Source organism: Gobius niger, assembly GCF_951799975.1.
Source record: "Gobius niger genome assembly, chromosome: 8".
Taxonomy (NCBI): domain Eukaryota; kingdom Metazoa; phylum Chordata; class Actinopteri; order Gobiiformes; family Gobiidae; genus Gobius; species Gobius niger.
In genome coordinates, this window is record NC_136859.1 from 5184416 (window position 1) to 5202831 (window position 18416).

Genomic DNA, 18416 nt, shown 5'->3' on the forward strand with positions numbered 1-18416 from the left:
ACAGGACTCTCCTTAATAAGTAAATGAGTCCAAGTCTGTGCCCATGACAGAACCCGCCTTCCTCACCAGCCTGTCCTTCTTCTTGATTCCTCCGCAGCAGACGATAGAAGAGGACACTGGAGATGACAGTCCGGTAAAACAGATGTTAAAGGCCCCTGGTCTCTGGAGGAAGTACAGACATCAGTCCAGCCCAGGGAGGTCTCCAAAAACCTCCACACTGTCTCCCTCGATGGTGAACAGCGACAACTGTGACCGACTCCTCCTTAAAACACCTTAAAGCCACCTTATTTGTCTGCTCAGGTCGCCTCTCATCAGCAACATCTACACTGAAACCCAAGACCGAGATCACACTCTGGCAGTATCTGGTTTCTGGTGTGTGTTTGTTTTCTCAGAGAGTCCAGTCACCTTTTACTTCCTGTTTGTGTCACTAAGAATTTCCCACATAGTTCAGTAACTCTTCATTCTTTATTCTTTGTTAGGATCCCCATCAGCGCCCACAAGTGGTCGCTCGTCTTCCTGGGGTCCTGACACAATATAAAATTACAAACCAGTTAAAATAGAATACATGAATGCTACACATTTCATATAATCATACAACCTTACAGGACACACATGGTGACTCTGCTCACATGTACTGAGCTAATTGACTCTTTACTTTCAGCTTGAAGTGTGTTTTACTTTTAGTGTTTATATTAAAAGGCGTTGGCTCCTCACTACAAAAAGTAAATATCAAGCATTGGCTTAAATGACTTGAATTGAGGAAATGTATCTTGTTTTGACACTTTTCCTGATCGGACCAAGTTTACTTTGCTTGTTTGAGGACATTTCAGACCAGTTCTAGGGTAAATCTCGCTTGAAATAAGAAAGTAAAATTGCCAATGAGATAAGACCAATTTTCTTACCAAATTGGCAAAGAAAACTACCTGAAATAAGGACGAAATGTATCGAAACGAGTCAGAAACATCTCAGAACAAGTGAAATAATCTAGGACAAATGCCCAACAACTTCTTAACTTGTCAAAGCAACTAAAATTTGGATTATTGTGCTCAAATTGAGATGTTTATACTGATCTAGTTAATTACTTTTTGCAGTGTGCAGAACAGTTCTCTTCATCGAGTTACTTTTGGGTCTGGGAACAACCAAAGAGTTTGTCGTCACTTGGCGAGTCACAAAACCCGCTGAATAAGAGTTTGTTAAACACAAAAACTGGGCTGTTGATTTATCAAAACTTTGTGCATGAACATGAGGAGCCCGGCCTGTAGTTTGGCCTCAACCGTTAACCAAGACCGTCCTGAGCATCTCATGGACTTTAGTGTGGAAAGGACAGCGGAGCACAGGGGTGGACTGGGACTGGGACTGGACCCTGGACTCTGGACTCTGGACCCTGGACTCTGGCCGGCCTGGCCCAAATTAGCGTAAATGCGACACTTCCACAAATACATATGTTAACCTCTTACCCCCCGCCTTAACCGAGAGCATTTTCTCCAGTTCGGCTTTACCCAAATCCAAAGGCTTCTTGACTGGAGAGCAACACTTATTTGAAAGCTAAAATCTAGAAAAGTGATGGTAACTTTTTGTCACGTTGTCGCTTCATTTTTGTTTGTTGTTGTTTGTTTTTGCTGCTTTTTCATTACTTTTTTGTGGCTTTTTGGCCTGTTTTCGTCTCTTGTTTTTCGGGGGGTTTTGTCACTTTTTTGTTGCTTTTCCAGCACATTTTTGTTTTCGGATGCTTTTCTTTTAAGCTTTTACATTTGGGTAAAGCTCGGTTACGCCTGGGGGTTAAGGGTAAGGTTAAGTGAGCACTCTTTCTAATATCCAGCTGAACTTTCTGAAATGCAGATTCTGTTCAGCGCGCTCAGAACAAACAAGAAAACGCCTCTAAAATGTGACCTTTCGAGCACGAGTAGAAATGCAGAAAGTCTTTGGCGAGCGACCAATGAAGGGCTGGAGAACGACTGGTTTCTCCTGATCTCCTGGTCAGAGCCGTGGGAAGATATTTTAGTTAGGGGGCGCTGAGGGACAAAATGTACCCCCAAAATACTTTTTCTGTGCATAAATCCTATTTATTAACCTCTTAACTCCCGCCTGAACCGAGAGCATTTTTCTCCAGTTCAGCTTTACCCAAATCCTGTAGGCCAGTGTAACACCTCATTTGAAAGACCTACAAAACTAAATGGATCTTTTTCCTCACGTCAGATTTTTTTTCATCACTTTTTTTGTTGGGCAGTCATCTCATTTTTGGCAAATTTTCGTGACTTTTTTGTCACTTTTTCGTCAAATTATTCGCATTTTTTTGTCAAATTCTTTTCACTTTTTCGTCCATTTTTTCTCCATTTTTTGTCAAATTTTTGTCAATTTTTTGTCAATTTTTTGTCAATTTTTTGTCAATTTTTTGTCAATTTTTTGTCAATTTTTTGTCAATTTTTTGTCAATTTTTTGTAATTTTTTTGTCACTTTTTCGTCATATTATTCGCATTTTTTTGTCAAATTCTTGTCACTTTTTCGTCCATTTTCCCCCCGCTATTTTTCATCAAATTTTTCTCACTTTTTTGTCAATTTTTTTTTCATTTTTTTCAATTTTTTTTTAATTTTTTTGTAAATTTTTTTTCACTTTTTCGTCAAATTATTCAAATTTTTTTGTCAAATTCTTATCACTTTTTCGTCCTTTTTCCCCCGCAATTTTTCATCAATTTTTTCTCACTTTTTTGTCAATTTTTTGTAATTTTTTAGTCAATTTTTTGTTACTTTTTCATCAATGTTTTCTCACTTTTTTTCACATTTTCATCCTTGTTTTCATCTCAGTTTCGTTTCTATTTTCACACCTTTTTTCCAGAAGCTTTTGGACTGGGGTAAAGCTGGAGAAAATGTGCTCGGTTCAGGTGGGAGTTAAGGGGTTAATATTGCCTTCCCTGGCTTCCCACGGCCTTGCCCCTGGTTGAAGATCCCTGCAATAGGCGGATCATTAAAAAGCACTAGAAGTCAAATTCAATGATGATAAATGATACTAAAAAGCTTCTATTCTCAATTTCTTTCCTAGTTACACCCTTGCTTCCAAAACGTATGACTGCCACTTTTCACACACCTCTTTGTTCTCAAGTCTCCTCACTCTGTTTGCAGATGAATAAATGTCTTTCTAAAGAGCATCTGTGAGTATCTGCCCAGTGAGCAGCGAGGGGTCGTGCCGGTGCCGGTCCAGGGGGGTGTGGTTGTTTGGAAACTCCCTCACAGAGCTCCCACTGTGCTCTGGCCGCGTCCCTCCGCGTCCCCTGTGTCCTCTCGCCTCTCGCCTCGCGCCTCAGACCCTGCGCTCCTCTCTCCGACTGTGGGACGTCCCGCTGCTCCGAGTCCGATCCATCGCCGTCTTTTTTTGGGGGACACAAGTAACGCGCGCCGACGACATGCTGACCACGCTGGCTCTGGCGGCCGTCCTATTCCTGGGAACAGGTAAAAACTACAGGTTTCTGCTCGAGGGATGGAGTTCAGGGGCGTCCAGAGGGTTTCAGATAAAAACTACAGGAGGAGACAAACACGGCAACGTCCGACAACTGCTATGGCGGATTTTAAAACATTTTGACCCACCAAATCAGGGCCAAAATGAGGCTAAAATGCAGCTACATTATTTAAAATCACAAACCTTTACACATTATTACGCTTGTGTCACCACAGGCAAAACTCATCGGTCTCTTAACTTAGAAACTTTCACCTGGAAACAAAGAAAAAACACCAAATCTTCACAATGACAGGTTTAATTATTGCACTGGTTCAATGTTTCCCCGCAGAGTTATTTCAAAGGTCATTTGAAATTGTTTTCTTTTTTCTCACATCGGTGCGACAATGTCTCCACCAAAGCAGCTCCGACAGACTTTAAACTCTCCAACTTCGGACTGAACGATATTTTCAAAACCATTTCCGGGGGATTTTTCAATATCTAATTCCTAACCTGAAGTGTTGACTTTTGGATTTAAAAAAACAAGGCAAAATGTATTTTTTTTGCAGATTTTACCACTAATTTCTCTGAGTTTTTAAATGATCAAAATTGGACGGCTGAGAAACATCCTGTTAAAGTCTTCAATCAGGTGTTTCAAATGTGTCACTGATGTTGTCGTTGAAAATTGACTTGAAACAATGATATTTATGCATTTGCCTCTTCTCATAACGTTAGTGTCCGTCCAGAGAGGAGGAGAGAGGAGTTACTCAGAAAGGAGAGAGTTGAATAAACCCCCGTTATCTCCGTTTCTAGACAAAATCAGGGATTTTGATCAAAACTAGCCTCTGTTTAGCTTAGATTTCTCAGTAACCGAGGCACGTAGAATTAAACTGTTTCCATCTACGGAGAGATTAGAGTCTCACCTTTCAAACGAGCCACAGCCTGTGTCCATGGCTATAACATAGAATACGCTGTGGTGCGACAAATATCATGATAAATGGCGTGTTGGCACTCTACAGTTAAATCCCCAAAACAGCGCAGCCTCAATGTGTTAAGAATGAACAAGATCCAAAATCCCCTCTTTGTAATCAGTATATCAACAAAATAATACATTTAAACCTGGTTCGATCCATTAATCAGATTTCGTCGCCGAAAATATAAGAAATTCGGGGCACCGGCACGACCCCTCGCTGCTCCCTGGGCAGATACTCACAGACCTCACAGATCTTTATAAAAACAGATACAGAATTTATCTATCTGAAAACAGAGTGAGGAGACTTGAGAACAAAGAGGTGTGTTAAAAGTTGCAGTCGTACGTTTTGAAGCTGAGCCAGGGTGTAATTAGGAAAGAAATTGAGAATAGAAGCTTTTTAGAATCATTTTTTAGACATAAAAGGCCTTGTTTTTATGAAAATGTAAAATGACAGAAACCTTGTAACACATTTTTTCCTCATATTCATGTCAGATCTGCAGCAACAGTTTCAGATTGATATCTCTGAGTTTAAAAACTTTCCGTATTCACCTGCAGCGTCTCACCTTTGACAAAACAAGACTCAAATCAGGGACAAAATGAGGCTAAAATGCAGCTAAATCAAGTAAGTAAGTCGAGGCAATAGGCAAAAAAAAAAACATCTTTAAGTTTAATTCTGTAAAGTAACAGAGATTATCAGGAAACCCGTTGAAACAAGACGTTGTGCATTTCAAAAGCTTCAAAATGTCTTACTTTTGCAGCTTTAGAAAGTACAACAAGGAGTAAAAAGTCTTACAAAGAAGATAATCCTAAACTTAAATGTAGTCACTGGAGCCACTTGAATTAAAAACAGACCTGGTTTATGTTTATATTTCACAGAATTGACATTATCCATAATCATAAAAGGACATTTCTGTGCATTAGTGATGATGAAGTGGAAAAGTCCCGTCGTTTCTGCGTCTGTGCAGCTGCAGAAACTGAAAAGGGTTAAATGAGGAGAAGAACTGGCTTTTTCTCTAATTTCTCCTAATTTGATGCAGAGTCTGATAGTGAAGTGGGTCGAAGGCCGGAAAATCGCTGCGAGGAGCTGATTGTGATCTGAGATGTGAGGATTTCAGATTAAAAACCCTCTGCAGAAAGTGGGAAAACCAATAAACAAAAGGTTTCACTGTGGACTGAGTGGATTTGACAGAAGCTGCAACACTGTCTGGACTGTGGGATGATGTCGGTGATGTTAGTGCTCCTGTCCGGTCAATAGGGAAACTTTTTAAACTCAGAGATATCAATTTGAAAGTTTGTCTGCAGATCACTGACATAAATATGAGAGGAAAATGTATTACAAGTTTTCTGTCATTTTATGTTTTCATATTAAAATACGACGTTTATGCCTGAAAATGCCAAAAAATCCCCTTATTATTGATACCTCTACATCAATAATAAGGGTAATATAAAAAAAAAATTGTATTATTGAAATATAAAAAATCTGGATAGAGGAGCCAGGTTTAACTGTATGGTTTTATTTCATTGACAAGATTATTTATAAAGACCTTTTCAAGGGGGATTTTTGATTTCTTGCTGTTTTTAAATGGAACAATTTTGCCTTGTTTGTTAAAATGGGGCCGTGGGAACCCAGGGTGCTGAGGGCGCTGCAGCACCCCCTGGTGGACAGTTTGTGAACTGCAGGCAATATCAACCCCTTAACTCCCACCTGAACCGAGCACATTTTCTCCAGCTTTACCCCAGTCCAAAAGCTTCTGGAAAAAAGGTGTGAAAATAGCAACAAAAGTGAGATGAAAACAAGGATGGAAATGTGAAAAAAGTGAGAAAACATTGACGAAAAAGTGACAAAACATTTGACCAAAAAAATGCGAATAATTTGACGAAAAAGTGACAAAAAATTGACAAAAAAGTGAGAAAAATTTGGCGAAAAATTTAGAAAAAATTGACGAAAAAGTGATAAGAATTTGACAAAAAATGCGAATAATTTGGCGAAAAAGTGACAAAAAAGTTACAAAAAATGACAAAAATGGACAAAAAATTGAGAAAAAATGGACGAAAAATTGACAAAAATTTGACAAAAAATTGAGAAAAATTTGACAAAAAAATGCGAATAATTTGACGAAAAAGTGACAAAAAATTTACCAAAATTTGACAAAAATGAGATGACTGCCCAACAAAAAAAGTGAGGAAAAAAAAATCTGATGTGAGGAAAAAGATCAATTTAGTTTTGTAGGTCAAGCTGAACTGGAGAAAATGCTCTCGGTTCAGGCGGGAGTTAAGAGGTTAATAAATAGGATTTATGCACAGAAAAAGTATTTTGGGGGTAAATTTTGTCCCTCAGCGCCCCCTAACTAAAATATCTTCCCACAGCTCTGTTCAAAAATCCCTCTGGAATAAGCTTCAAAATATTGTTAAGTCCAAGGCTGTAAAGTTTTTAAGTCTGTAGGAGCGACTAAAGTGGAGATATTGTGGCACCAATGTGAGAAAGATTAAAGTTTCCCTGTAAGATCAATGGAGAGACATTGAATCAGTGCAATAATTAAACATGTTATTGTGAAGCTTTGGTGTTTTTTTGTTTCCAGGTGTAAGTTTATGAGTTTAAAACCTCTTTCAAAATAAAGAAAGAGAAAAAAAAGTATATTGTGCCTCCCCTTAAAATGCCCCCGGTCAAAACTCTGCAGACCTACCAAAGGAGAGAGCTCAGATCAGGGGGTCAAACATTCGTCCCACAGGCCGAGATGGTTCAATCCGGCCCCTGTAGAGAATTTTATGTAAAAAAAAAAAAAGTACATCTCTCGCCCATTCCTGTGCGGAGTTATGAATGTGTAAAGAATAACCAGAATGCTCATTGTAGCCACTAGGGGGCATTACATTTAAAAAAAGGATAGAGTTCCACACGTGTCCAGCAGAGGGCACTGACATAATAAGAGCTCAGGATGTGAACAACACATTATACTGCCACATGGTAAATGGACAGTCTGCCCCAGGGCGGCCGTGGCTTCAATAACAGGTGGAGTAAATGAATAATGACTATGTAGTACTTTGAGGAACTTGTGACACAGGCTTGTAAAGTGCAATACAAGTGTAAGACGTTGTTATTAATGAAGCTACAGTCAAGTTGGGGCTTTGACCAAATCACAGCTTATCATTACTAATTTATCGGAAGAAATTTCTCTATTATATGTTTGTTTGGGGTTATCGATATATTTAATTTGATTTTACAGTGTGTTCTTTTTAATATGACTCTGAAAGGATTTTATCTGCACTCACCGCTTATACTTGTGTTAATTAATGAGTATTTTGGCATTTCGTGGATTGATTTGATCTGCCGTGTGAGTTCTGAGACTCTGCTCCAGCTCGTTGTCCCGAAAACAAAGCTGTTCAGTTGTTGGCCCCAAACTCTGGAACGCTCGTCCTCCGCCTCACGTTAACACAGCGCCCTCTGTTGGTGCTTTTAAGTCCTGTTTAAAAACAAGGCTATACTCGCACTGTCAACACGTGGTCCTCTGACTGTGTTTTATTCATTTTAATTATATGTATTTGTCCCATTGTGTTAGATTCATTCAAGTTTTATAGTATTTACACTGCAAAAAAAAAGTCACATTGAAATTAGTACTTTCATTTGAGAGTCTGATTTCCAGAGATCTGTCCATGGAGTAAGATATTTATACTTGTATTAAGATAAAACAACTACAACAGTTTTATTTCATTAACATTTTTTATCTAGTTTTGAGTGGGTTGATTCTACTTATTTCATTTTTGCAGTGTATGTCTCTATTTATTCTGTTTTTAATCTTATTTAAATATATTTTTTTCCATTGTTGATTATTACTCATTTTCCCGAAAACAATTCTTTTGCAAATCAAATCTTTTACTCATTTTATTGTTTTTAATCATATATTTATTTACTCCATGGCGTTAGATTCATTCGTGTTTTACAGTATTTACACTGCAAAAAAGTCACTTTGAAATAAGTACTTTTGTCCTTGATTTGAGAGTCTAATTTCAAGAAATCTGTCCATGGCGCGAGGAATTTATACTTGTGTTAAGATAAGAAACTACAACAGTTTTATTTCATGAAGAATTTTGATCTAGTTTGGAGTGGGTTGATTCTACTTATTCCAGTTTTGCAGTGTATGTCTCTATTTATTCTGTTTTTAATCTTATTTATATATATTTTTTCCCATTGTTGATTATTACTCATTTTCCTGAAGACAATTCTTTTGCAAATCAAATCTTTTATTAATTTTGTTGTTTTTAATTATCTATTTATTATTCCATGGCGTTAGATTCATTCAAGGTTTACAGTATTTACACTGCAAAAAAGTCACCTTGAAAAAAGTACTTTTGTCTTTGATTTGAGAGTCTTATTTCGAGAGATCTGTCCATGGGGTAAGATATTTATACCTGTATTTAGACAAAACAACTACAACAGATTTATTTAATTAAGATTTTTTAACTAGTTTTGAGTTGGTTGATTTTACTTCTGCCATTTTTGCAGTGTATGTCTCTATTTATTCTGTTTTTAATATTATTTAAATCTTTTTTCCCATTGTTGATTATTGCTCATTGTCCCGAAAACATTTTTTTTTCAAATCAAATCTTTTATTCATTTTGTTGTTTTTAATTATATATTTATTTATTCCATGGTGTTGGATTCATTCAAGTTTTATAGTATTTACACTGCAAAAAAGTCACCTTGAAATAAGTACTTTTGTCCTTGATGAGAGATTTCGAGAGATCTGTCCATGGGGTAAGACATTTATACTTGTATTAAGACAAAACAACTACAACAGATTTATTTCATGAAGAATTTTGATCTAGTTTTGAGTGGGTTGATTTTACTTCTTCCATTTTTGCAGTGTATGTCTCTATTTATTCTGTTTTTAACCTTATTTAAAAAATAAAAACAATTCCATTGTTGATTATTACTAATTTTCCCGAAGACAGTTATTTTGCAAATCAAATCTTTTATTCATTTTGTTGTTTTCAATCATATATTTATTTATTCCATGGCGTTGGATTCATTCGTGTTTTATAGTATTTACACTGCAAAAAAAAAGTCACCTTGAATTTAATACTTTTGTCCTTGATTTGGGCAAGATATTTATACCTGTATTTAGACAAAACAACTACTACTTTCCATTGTTGATTGACTTTTTTTTTAGATTTGGTGCATGTTTGTTGTTTGTGCAGCAGTTTGAGGCCTTTGTGTTGGTAAAACTTGCCATACAAATATAAGTAGAATGGACTTAATATCTTTGTCTTTTTTACAGTGCAGTAGATCCTTTGTTTTAGATATGTGCTTTTCAGAGCCTGGAGAACAAGCTTTGAAACTATGAGTATTAATGAGAAGCTGGAAATAACTGCTCCATTGTGTTGTAAAATATACATATATAAAACAAACCATTATAAAACCGTGGGCTGTGCCGCGGAGTCGGAGGCTGTAGATTGAATGAATTCCTTTGTTTCTTGTTTTTTGTCACAATCAAGGTGACGTTTTTGCCTTTTGTCCGAGCGTCAGTGACGGCCTCCTGCAGAACCTCATGAAGGGGGTTTTTATGGTGATTGAGAGACTCGTGCAGAGCTTTTGTGGAGCGGTGTGATTTCAGGCGGAAATGCGGAAAATTAAATGCATGTGATTACTCAGAGTTACAGAAGAGAAGTTTTCTGTCACAAAGAAATTGACGTACTTGAAATGAACACTTTAGAATCATGAAGGTGTTGCTTTTGTGGAAGATTAGGATGAACTGGTTCAGCTCGATGGCAGAGGTGGTCAGTGTAAGATAAATGTACGCTGCTGCGGGTTTATGGGTAATGAAACAAGCCTGTATCTTCTATAACGTCTCGATTTGATTATTTATTTAACTTTATTTAACTGAGCCGCAAAGTTCTTATTCCTGAACAGATTTGTCCTTTCGGTAACACTTTATAATTACTACACCTTATTTAGCCTTAATAAATGATGAGCTGAAACTGAATTAATTATCAGTTAAAGGCGCTAGATGCAAGTTAGCCATTTTATACTCACTACTGCCACCTCAGGTCATACGTGTAACTGCAGCTTCTATATTAAAGCGGGGGTATTATGCTTTTTTCAATCACATAGTCTATATCACACTACAATGATGACGAAACCTTCTGTTGGTCTGTAAATGCAGTAAATTAGAATAACTGCCTTGTATAAAATGTCTCTCTCAAAATGGCTGTAGTGAATGTCTTGAAATAGGCCTCTGTCTCTTTAAGAACCTCTGACTCTTTCCGACACGCCCCCTCCACACGCTGTCTGTGGCATCAGTGGGGAGGGGGTTCTGCTGAGGAGCAGTGGTTGGTTACTCGGCTGGTGACCAAAGCTCGGAGGCGTCTCCAGGAGGTGGGGGCGTTCCTAGGAGGACTCAGGCAAACCTATCCCTAAAATGGCCGCCATCAGAATTTTTACAGATTACTCAAAAATACGGGAATGTGCCAAGGCAACACTTCAGGCATGTTTTTAATGAGGGAGTGACATAATAACATGATGTAAAGCTTGAAAAAGTCGATTTTGCATAATACCCCCCCTTTAAATTTTACCCAATAAATCAAATTTAAATAGAAGCATTTATTTTATGACAGATATTTTCCTCATTGAAAAATTCCTCATAAATGTACAAATGTGTGAAGCTCACCCCTCCTGAGATATGACTGTAAACTTTACTGGGAGTGAATCTCCAGCTCGTCTCCATGGAGATGTGACGAAAGGCGGTAGAATATGGGATTTAAACAGGTTGGTTTCTCATCCAAATCCATTATTTTATTACACACTGCACTAACGGCATTTTCTTTGTCATTAGGAGCATGTTTTGTTTTATTGTATAGTCCAAAATATTGCGCGGTGTACCTTTAATTTTAACAGTTTTAAACTCTGTATAGTCCCTTTAAGTAATACTCTCATTTAATAACTACTTAACAATAAGAACTATTCATTATGAGTTGGGAATTAACTGCACTAGTTAAGTCAGGGGTGTCAAACTCATTTTGGGTCACGGGCCACAGATAATAAAGAAAATGTTTCCGATAAATGAATAATAATAAGCTGTGATTTGGTTAAAGCCCAAACTTAACTGTAGCTTCATTAATAACACCAGCTTACACTTGTATTGCACTTTACAAGCCTGTGTCACAAGTTCCTCAAAGTACTACATAGTCATTATTCATTCACTCCACACTCGCCCTGGGGCAGACTGACCATTCACCACGTGGCTATAATGTGTTGTTCATATCCTGAGCTGTTGTTATGTCAGTGCCCTCTGCTGGACACGTGTGGAACTCTTTACTTTTTTTAAATGTAATGCCCCCTAGTGGCTGGAATGAGCACTCTGGTTATTCTTTAACCTCTTACCACCCGCCTAAACCAAATGCATTCTGTCCTCTTTTGGCTGTGTAGCACCTCATTTGAAAGCTAAGACCCACAAAACTGATCTTTTTCCTCGCGTTGTTGCTGTGTTGTGTCACCTTTTGTATGTTTTTTTTTCTTTCTTTTTTTTTTCATTTTTGTCACATTTTTGTGACATTTTTGTGACATTTTTTTGACAGTTTTGTGACATTTTTGGTTGAGTTTTTTGTCACTTTTTGTTGAATTTTTGTCACATTTTTGTTGAATTTTTGTCACATTTTTGTTGAGTTTTTGTCACTCTTTGGTTGAATTTTTGTCATATTTTTGTTGCGTTTACATCCTTGCTTTCTTCTTATTCTTGGTGTTTTTTCCCAAGAAGCTTTTTGATTAGGGTAAAGCCAAACTTTTTTTTTTTTACATACTCTGGAATTTACAGGCTACAGGGCAGGGGCCGGATTAAATCATTCGCGGGCCGGATCCGCGGGCCGTACGTTTTTGACACCCCTGGGTTAAGTAGATACTAAGTGTTAGTCACACTTAACTAATTAATTGTTCATGATAAAATAAGTGTTAATTAACCATTTATTAAGGTGGAGTTAATATAAAGTGTTACCAAGACTCTAGTACTTTCCCTTAAATTTAGTCGAAATGTAAAGCAAACCTCACCCATCAGGATTATTTTTTCACAAATGAGGACTTACAGCATACTTTTATAGTTTCCCTACAACAAGACAAAAGGCAGGTCTTTCTTTTAGGGCCTTTAAGTAACGATGAGTCCGAGAAGCTGTTTTTGAGAAGTACTTTACCGTAGTGTCTTGTCCCGTGTGTGTCCAGTCCCGGAGCGGTCAGGGGGCATCGTGATCTACACCGGCTGGGAGAGGCACGCCCTGGTCGGGTCTGACGTGCGGCTCTCCTGCTCCTTCTTCTCCTGGAGGTGGACCTCGGAGGACGTCACCTTCTCATGGACCTACAGGCCGGACGGGTCCCGGGACAGCATCTCGGTAAGACGCAGAGTAAACCCGACACACTCTCTCTGGAGCACGTTTGACAAAGCAGAGCAGCTTCACATGGATCGAAACAGTTGAGATTTTAACGTTTCTCTGAGTTTTTAAATGGTTAAAATCGGTCCTAGGACGACTGAGAAACATCCTGTTAAAGTCTTCAATCCGAGAACCAGACTGTTTAAATACACATGCCATAAAAAGAGATCGATAACACGCAGAGATATTTAGGAATTTGACCTCTTCCCATAACGTTAGTGCCAGAGCGGAGAGAGGAGTTAATCAGAAAGGAGAGTGTCAATTTCCAGAAAAAAATCAGTGATTTTGATCAAAACTAGCCTCTGTTTAGCTTAGGATTTCTCAGGGACCGAGGCACGTAGAATTAAACTGTTTTCACCTATTGAGAGCTTAGAGTCTTACCTTTCAAACTAGGGTGAAAGGTGTCCAGAGCTTTAAAGGGATATTTCAGGATTTTTGACATAGGGCCTCATTTTCTAGTTATCCAGAGTGTTGCTGATTTCTGGAGATATTATTTTTTTGTAATTCATGCAGTTCTTATACTTGAAGAGTTTCGTGGCGCTAGGCTAGTGCAAGGCTAGTGCATTTCTATGGTATCAGCTAGCCTGCATTAAAAACAGTCTGACCCGCTCCACAGAGCACCTGAGGCAAATCACTTATAACACCAGACTAACCATATAAATGTCTGTGTCCGTAGAATAATGTTTGGAATATAACTGACCTGCATCACATGAATGATCGCATTTTGAGGGACTATTTTCTAGCAGATCACTCCGCCGCTGTGTAGCTTATACAACCACAAAGCTGATGCTGCTCAAATATAAGGTATTTTAAATACAAAATGGTTAAAATTATTCTATGGACACAGACATTTATATGGTTAGTCTGGTGTTATAAGTGATTTGCCTCAGGTGCTCTGTGGAGCGGGTCAGACATATTTTAATGCAGGCTAGCTGATACCAAAGAAATGCATTAGCCTTGCACTAGCCTAGCACCACGAAACTCTTCAAATATAAGAACTGAATGAATTACAAAAGAAAATATCTCCAGAAATCAGCAACACTCTGGATAACTAGGAAATGAGGCCCTTTGTCAAAAATCCTGAAATATCCCTTTAACATAGAATATGCTGTTGTGCTAAAATATCATTAAAAATGGTAAGGATTGTTGGCTCTACAGCGAAATCCCCAAAACAGCCTCAAATGTGGACAGGATTATTTGGAGAAAGTTGACATTTCTAATTAATTCCAACATTTCTTTGTTCGAGTCTTTGATGTACAATGAAACTGTGAACATCAACAAATGTAAGACCTTTAAGACCCCTCTCGCTTGGGTTTAGTCATAAACGTCCTCAACTCAAACCACCCAGTCTTGTCAACAATTTGCTTACAATCTCTGCTTAAGTAACAAGTTCCAAATGCTCTTGTCTTGTACTCAGCAATATTGTGAACGTTTCTCCGTTGGGACTTTTAATTATTTAACCCCTGCCTGATTTATTGAGTTTAAAACCCCATAAAAACTAAGCAACTATAGATTTTTCACTATTTCACTATTCAAGAGCTTAACAGTAGCCCCTCTGAACAAGTCTTTGTAAATTATATGTCAACTATCAGCCATTTTTCCCACATAAAGTGAATTTTTTCCCTCCCTAAGTCAGTAAGTCAGTATTAATATATATAGTTAGGTACAAAACTGAATCTCTCCTCACCTTTGGTCGTGGAAATGACACCAGCCACTAGGGGGAGTCAAGAGTCGTCCTGGTGCAACTATGGATCGCCCCTGTTTTTGTTATGGGGCTGTTTTCAGAGTCAGTCAATAGTAATTAAAGCTATTCAGCCCCGAGAGACGCAGCAACGGAGCGAAAGGCTAAAGACGAATTAGCCCCGGAGTGTCTTATAAAACTAATCTTCAAGTATCGTGGAGTCAGCAGTTAATCATTTTACTTCTACGGCGCAATAACTGCAGAGCAAAACAAACGGCAAACTTCGTTAAAAGTGCAGAAATATTAACAGACCTTTTATCGTCAAGGGATTTCTTTTAAATTTGTTGAAAATCATGCTACCGTTGAATGTGTAATTTGTGATCATTGGCGAAAAAGCTTTAAAGTGCACATGACACATTAGACGCAATTATTGCCAAAACATAGTTAACGCAATTATATTTAACATTTTGCTAAAGATCGTCCCCATTTTTCTTTAGTTTGGCCATTTTTGTGATGTTTATAGTTTCACTTCCTTATTGGACACTGACAGGAAGTGACATATATAGAGGCAAACCATGTTAAGTCAAAAGGAAATGAGTCAAACTGCTCTGAACTTTACCTTTGTCAATGTCACTTCCTGTCAGCAGCTTAAAAATTCAAATAAAATAACTTTTCTTCATTAAAACTGCTCCTTCAATGAAATAAAATGATGCCACTGATGATCATATTTTCAAAAGCTTTCAAACCTGTCATAGGCACTTTAAATAAGCATAAAAAAGCTAAAATGATAAAACACAGGCTGTATCCGAATGTCCACACTATCCCCCATATAGTGACTATATAGAGGTCACGCCATTTTGTAGGGGTGTCCGAATGTCCAGAGAGAAAAAAGTAGGGCACTCGAAATTTCCCACAATGCATCTCGGAAAGTAGTGAGCATCGATGGTCACTAAACAGGTCTCAATATAGACCACAATGCATTGCGAGAGTCGGAGAAGAGCCTGACAGCGACAGGTCTTTGAACTAAACAACACGACTGAAGTAAATCAGCTGTTTCAGTCGTGCGTTTGTATTTGTCATGAATAAACGACTTCAATATAAACGGTTACGGTGAAAAGATGCTAACGTTAGCTGCTAACTTTTAGCTGGAGCTGTTAAATGACCGATAGCTTCCTTCTCTCGAATAATCCAAGCCATTCCTGTAAAATCCAAGTTAAATATAAAGTATCTGACTCGTATTAATCCATAAATATTCCACTGTCTCTGAGTTTGTTTTTTATCACAGAGATACATTATTCCCGGAGTTTAGCGAACTTTTAGCAGATGTAGTCACTCAACCTGCTGTCTTTTGAGCTAACGCTGGAGAGTTTTTTTTTTTTTTTTTGTGATGATGGTTTTAATTTGAATTTAAATGTCAAATAAAACGCCTGTAAAAGTGTCAAAACAATCGTTCTGTTTCATAAAATAAACGTTTGTAACAATAAATAAATTCAGATTTTAAAAAAAAAACACATCTGCTCGCCGCGGAGAAAGTAGTGGCTTGTGTCCGAATCGCCAACAGAACCAGTGACTATATAGTGCGGGCCTATGTAGTGAATGACGGGTCAGGGACTAGGGTGGACATTCGGGTACTGCCACAGATAACATTAAAACGTTAAAATTAACAGACTCAGGAAGTGCTTCTATACTTTTCAGTTCATAAATATTTAAAGAAAGGCTATAATAATATCATGTATCTACCTTTTCTTTTTGTTAGCATTAATCTCAGACATTTCTCTCGCAGTTATGTGACTCCGATGACGAGTCAACGACAGCTCACACTGAGGTCAAGAAAGAAACGCTGAATTATGAATATATTTTCTACTAAATAAAGATACAGAGACACGGAGAGCAACGTGGTTCAACAGCCCAGAAATACTTAGAAAACGGACAATACAGACGGCATCTCTGGAATCGCCCATATATGTTTGAAAACAGTTAAGGGGGAAAACAAATTGGAGAAAAATCTAAACTTTCTCTAATTATTTAAAAACTACTTTAACAAATGCTGAATTATGAATATAGTTTTCCACTAAATAAAGATACAAAGACATGGAGAGGAGCAAAGTGGTTTAACAGCCCATAAACACATACATAACGGAGAACATGTTAGCAATGTGCTAATGCTAACGCTAGCTACAACTGCCGTTTTTTTTCGCTTCTACTGAACAATCTGCTGTGAATAAACATCCATATGGACCCGATTTAGACTTGACCAGTGTTAATTTCGTCGCCTAAAATATTTTGTCTTAATTTTAGTTAAAGTGATATTTTTGACGACTAAAATTGGACTAAAACTAAATTAAACGTTTCTCATGAGACTAAAACTATGACTAAAATGTCCAGATATTTTAGTCGACTAAAATAAGACTAAATAAAAATGGAAAGGAGAGACTAAAATCATCCAAACTTATATTGAGCGTCTGAAAGAGCCTCAGATCATTTAAATTCACTGCCAAAGGATCAGCTCTGAGCTTTGTTTATGTGGAGCAGAAACATGAAGCAGAGGAACAAGATTAAATATGATTATAATGAATATTATCAAAGCAAAGTCGACTAAATTCGTCTTAAATTTAGTCGACTAAAACTAGACTAAAATCGAATTACATTTTCGTCAAAAGACTAAAACTAAATTAAAATATGTTGTCAAAATTAACACTGGACTTGACTTTATTTGTATGTGATAAATAAGTTCATATTCCACCAGAAAGCGGCTAAAAAGAGTGAAAAATGTAGAAAAACGTTAGAATGTTGAAAGTACCTCTTTTCCTCCTTTTTCCCGCTTTGTTTTCCCTCTGGCAGCTTCGAACGTGACCATTTGTGGTTCATTACGCTTCCTTCAAACTGAAATTTAGATTTGATTGTGATTACTTGTACAGCTCTAGGTATAAATTGATTTGTTATTTTCTTCCTCTTGATTTGATTTGATTATAAGTACTGCACTAGCTAACAAATTCTAGGTTTTTAGACTCTTACAGTTTCCATAAATGCAGGTAAATTGCTATATTTTTATGAGAACCATCTAAAATTGAAACGTGTCCGTCCAAGAATCCATCTCTTACTCCTCTCTGACCTGGAGGCACAGATTGACGTCAGGGCGGATAAAGCTTGACCCTTTAAAGTGACCACATCGGGGGCTTATCTGCTCCCGTCGCCTCCCCATCTCTGTCATCTCCCCGTGGATCAGTCCGGATGCCCTCCCCGGAGTCCCCGTCGGGTCTAATCTCCCAGGACTCATTCCCCTCGCCCCGGAGTCCGCCAGCTTTCATCCGGACCCTCGCCGCGCCCCCCCCGTTTTCAGATCCCGTCTCTTCTGTATCTCTGCGTGTGAGTTTCCACGGCACGTTTGTCGAACACCGGGCGACTTTCAGATTCAGACGCGGTTCAGGTCGTATCGGGAGTCGAATCTGCAAATCCGAGACCAGAAAGATGGGACAGAAATGCTTTTTAGTGAAATATATGCACCATGTCATCCTGTATTATGAAGAGAGCAGTTGTTCTCGAACGATTAATAAAACATTCAACCTTCCAAGCACTTCTTATGACTAAGAAGTGAACTGTCATGTCTAAACCAGTCATGATACCTAACCGGAATGGATTACTAAGAAGAGATGAAATGACTGCTAATAAAAGTGAACTTAACTTGACCTTTACACTGCGTTCCAAATTATTATGCAAATTTGATTCAGAGCACACTTGGGTTTGGGCAGATAAAGGCACAATATGGACGGTTTCTGCCAGACAAATACATCGGATTAAGAGAACAGATGCTACAAAACAGCAGACAGGTACTTGAAGCTGCTGGTGCCTCTGGAGTCTCCCGAACATCAAGGTGTAGGACCCTCCAGAGGCTGCAGTTGTGCATAAACCTTCTATCCGGCCTCCCC

The 18416-nt window shown here is 38.0% G+C and overlaps 1 protein-coding gene across 1 annotated transcript in view; it reads left to right on the forward strand.

Moving 5' to 3' along the window:
• Positions 1-3313: 3313 nt before the first annotated feature.
• Positions 3314-18416, forward strand: part of mpz (myelin protein zero) — a 68425-nt gene continuing 53322 nt past the window's right edge. Inside the window, exons 1-2 of the mRNA XM_079561520.1 lie at positions 3314-3444; positions 12604-12770. Coding sequence (XP_079417646.1) covers positions 3399-3444; positions 12604-12770 — 213 coding nt within the window. The 5' untranslated portion in view covers positions 3314-3398. The remainder of the gene's footprint in view (positions 3445-12603; positions 12771-18416) is intronic.